This window comes from Mirounga angustirostris, unplaced genomic scaffold (genome assembly GCF_029215605.1).
Source record: "Mirounga angustirostris isolate CCGP_5_RB_7025 unplaced genomic scaffold, mMirAng1.0.hap1 SCAF_1, whole genome shotgun sequence".
Lineage (NCBI taxonomy): Eukaryota > Metazoa > Chordata > Mammalia > Carnivora > Phocidae > Mirounga > Mirounga angustirostris.
The window spans coordinates 45,147,984-45,151,869 of NW_026991709.1; the positions used below are offsets into that span (position 1 = coordinate 45,147,984).

General features: G+C 41.9%; 1 protein-coding gene across 2 annotated transcripts in view; it reads left to right on the forward strand.

Moving 5' to 3' along the window:
* Positions 1-3,626, forward strand: part of CRYBG3 (crystallin beta-gamma domain containing 3) — a 106,100-nt gene extending 102,474 nt beyond the window's left edge. Inside the window, exons 20-22 of one of the 2 annotated variants that reach the window (XM_064580537.1) lie at positions 9-167; positions 1,184-1,343; positions 2,281-3,626. In XM_064580537.1, coding sequence (XP_064436607.1) covers positions 9-167; positions 1,184-1,343; positions 2,281-2,369 — 408 coding nt within the window. In that variant the 3' untranslated portion in view covers positions 2,370-3,626. The remainder of the gene's footprint in view (positions 1-8; positions 168-1,183; positions 1,344-2,280) is intronic. The other variant, XM_064580542.1, reaches the window with a different exon arrangement.
* The last annotated feature ends 260 nt before the right edge of the window (positions 3,627-3,886 follow it).

The window sequence follows — 3,886 nt, forward strand, 5'->3', positions numbered from 1 at the left end:
CGTCCCAGCCTGCAGTGTACATCAGGATAAAGAACCGGGCCCAGGATGAGTATCTGACGGTCACTGGCAACGTTGCTGACACAAGGGCCACATCCGTGTGCGTCTCTCCCTACAGCGGGAAGACAACTCAGATCTGGCACTACTGCCGAGGACTCTTTAAATCCAAGGTGAGCAGCCACCCCACGGACACCGCATCCCACCTTGGGGCCTTTTTTTTTCTTTTGGAGGCCAGACTTTTGCGAAATCAAATGGCCTTTATAAAATAATGCAACTTCCTAGAAATGGTTGTAGGACTGTATAAATATGCCACGTTACATTACTAAAGCTTTTAAGTGAAATGGACTCAGAGAATTTTCATCTAGAAAATTCAATTTCTACTTGAAAGTTAAAAACTAAGGTTATCACGTACTTTGGCTGTGCCTAAATGACGTTTTAAAACCAGTGACAGACAACTCACTGGATCCAACTGGACGTTGTGCTCTTGTGACACATTCCTTACTCTGTGGCCCAGATAAAATCAGCTGTCTTTGTGGTTCTAAACATCTTGAAACTTTCACAGTACCCAGTGAAGTAGTTATTGGAGAAAGCTTAGAAAATAAAGTTTACATTTCTTTGTGATGCCTCCATTACATTTGATGTTCTGGGGAATAGAACACCAGTCTTATTATGTCACCAACGGATTCTCTACTTTTTTCTCATCAACAAAAATGAAAAGCACTTAAAAGTAATTATTGTTTGGCTATCTGGAACATCACCTGATGCTTTTATAAGAAAACCAGGCTCAGGGAAGCCTGGGTGGCTCAGTTAAGCATCTGAGTCTTGACTTTGACTCAGGATCGTAGTTCAAGCCCTACTGGGTGTGGAGCCTACGTAAAAAAAGAAACCGTGGTCCACCTGATACATTTATGCCAACAGAGACTTAACATTTAATTGTAGTTCAGCAAACCTTCATTGACCATCTGTTGTCAGATGCAGGTGTCCTTTTCACAGATGCACCTCTACTTCCGTGGGTCTGTGTCTGTACCACGTCCCTCCGCTGCCCTAAAGACAACTTCAGCAGTTGGTGAAATTGTAACTATGCTGGATAGTCTTCTCTTTTAGATCAGAGTCGTGTAAAGGGAAGGGACCCAGTTCACTTGATTGGAGCTAACACAGTACTGCCAATCTGCTTCCTAACCTTTAGGCCAGTGACACGTGCCTTGATGTGATTGGAGGCCGGGACACCCCCGGGGCTAAAGTGGCTCTGTGGCCTGAACACGGACAGTTCCGGCAGAAGTGGAAGCTGAACAGAAACGGAACCATCAGCTCCTATCTCAGCGATCAACTTGTCCTAGATGTTAAAGGTGGGCCTTTGAGGAAACCCAACGTTCTGTGTCCCTGGATAGAATTTTAAATTCCAAACCTTCTCCTCCTCCTGGGGAAAAGAAATCTGATGCACAAAAGAAATATTAAGTCATTTCTACTTACTCTTGAAAAAAGATACGCTGTTTTAATGAACAATGAGCTACTTGGCTCAAGCAGGAAAAACCTCAGGACAAAGTCTGAGGTTTTTGTTCATTAGGACAGTTGTAAAATTCTCATTTGCTACATGATCTTTGAGAACAATTCTAAATTTAAAGCTTCATCAGCCATAAAATGTCCCGTTTCATAGAAAGAAACCTCTTTTTGCCATGAACTGCTGTAGTCCTTAAAAGCCCTCCCTTAAAATTGATGGCAGGTATCATTTAAACTTGCTTTGGAATTGAGCAAGGTCTGGGCTGTTGCTTTAATTGGCTTAGTCACAGCCACTGTCCATGTGGAAACAGAAACCGTGCCCAACATCCAGCCCGAGCTCTCTCCAGAACCGTGGTGCTGGGCACACGGCTTTTGCAGTCAACTGTTCTACCTCTTAGTTTTTCAGTTTGAGTCATACTGAGGTCTGATTTGAGGTTAATCATAGCTAAGCTTATTTAAACTCAGCTTCCCACATCAGGCTGCCTTTTTTTTTTTTTTTTTAAGATTTTTTATTTACTTATTTGACAGAGAGACACAGTGAGAGAGGGAACACAAGCAGGGGGAGTGGGAGAGGGAGAAACAGGCTTCCCGCCGAGCAGGGAGCCCGATGTGGGACTCGATCCCAGGACCCTGGGATCATGACCCGAGCGGAATGCAGTCGCTTAACCGACTGAGCCACCCAGGCACCCCAGGAATGAAGTCTTAACCTGGCACTCGGTGGGCTGAACATTGTTAATAAGCACCTGTGTGAACAAATAATCCTTTCTTTCGGAATTCCTATTTTAGGAGGAAATTATTATGACAAGACTCATGTAATTGTAAATCAACCCCTGGAGGGAGCAGAAACACAGAAATGGGACATTGAAATATTGTGAGAGAATCTGCGGCATCTCTAGAAAGAGCAAAGAACAAACCTCCTGTCCCTGGGAAAAGCAGCTACTTGTCCTCACGCTCCTGCATCACTGAGCACAGTGAAGTTTTCTCCTAGCTTCCAAGACCATTGCTCTTAACCATGGCAACACTCAAGTATTCTTGCCAGTTGTTTTGCATTCCTATGAAAAGCACATTTTGATTTCTGCGAAAGGTTCTAGTCCTGATTGGTCTCCAGTTTTCTGGTGAGCAACTTCCCTCAAGCGTGTGCTTTCTCTCCTCTCCACCAGACACAAGTCCTACTCCTGAAAGCCACTGTAGGACCCTGGTGACTGTCAGCCTGTATTAGCTGTTAATATCCTAGGAGACAGGTGTGTGAGTGCGAAGCACAGGGAAACAAATTCCTTTAGGTCAAGTCATCCTTTTGCAAGAAGAGAAATAATTTTTTTTTAGCAATGCCTGAAAACATATTTAATAAACCTTCCTATTAAGCTGCTGTAATTAGATAAGCCTTAAAGGGTCTTCTTTACTGAGGCTTTTATAACTGAAGCACCGTAAGTATTCATACTTATAACTGACCCCAGGAAAGGACCTTGGCTTTGTTTAGGAAGGAGGCTCGAGTATTGGCATATTTTCTGTGGCCAAACTAAAAAAGCACAAATAACTCGTGAGCATCCTTACTCTCTCCCGGGTGACAAGACTCTAATCGGTGGTCACCTGTCCTGGTGCTGACACCTCACCCTAGATTTTGCCTGATCTGCCCTCAAGCAGTTGTTTAGTCAAATTTTTCTTTGTCTGAAGTAAAGGGAAATTTCAAATGTTTAAGTTAAAACCAAGTAGTATTTGAGCCTTTTTGACTATACCATTTTACTTAATGAAATGGCTGAAAACTCAGTTTTTATTTCCATTTTTAAGCAAAATCAGGTAGGATATCAGGTAATCATTACCACCTTTAAAAATTATACAATTCTTAAGTATTTTTCCCTCCTGAGTTGGTTTTAAACTTGAGACAACTGTTCCATTCGTCACCAACTTTTACCAGAAAGCAGAAAACTGTCTGCTCTATTTTTATATAGAAAGATTAAATACTCCAGTGATATTTTTGAATTGTCAACCTTTATGCACTTTAGAATGTAAAATAACAGTGAATTGTTTAAGTACAAAGACCCAGTATTTTGAGCATTTTTTTATGGAGACTTGGTCTTTCCATGTGAATACTGGTTTTTTTTCCTTCGGTCTCAGGCTCTTTGTCATCTCTGAAGCAGCATCTGTAGAACACACGTATGCCCACAGATGGGAGCGCCTCTCATTGGTGTGGCAGTAGTTAACGGAACTTACGTTATCCGGGTCACTTTATTTTAATCGGGGGAGGGGGCTGTGTATACACGGAGGTATATATTTTCATTGTAAAAAAACAATTTAAATTTTTTTTGTGTTAATTGTTTAAAAGATTTTTGTAGAGCCAATAAGGCTCTTTAAAGAAGTTTCTTCCAAAGAACAAAGACAAAGCCAGGTAGCGACC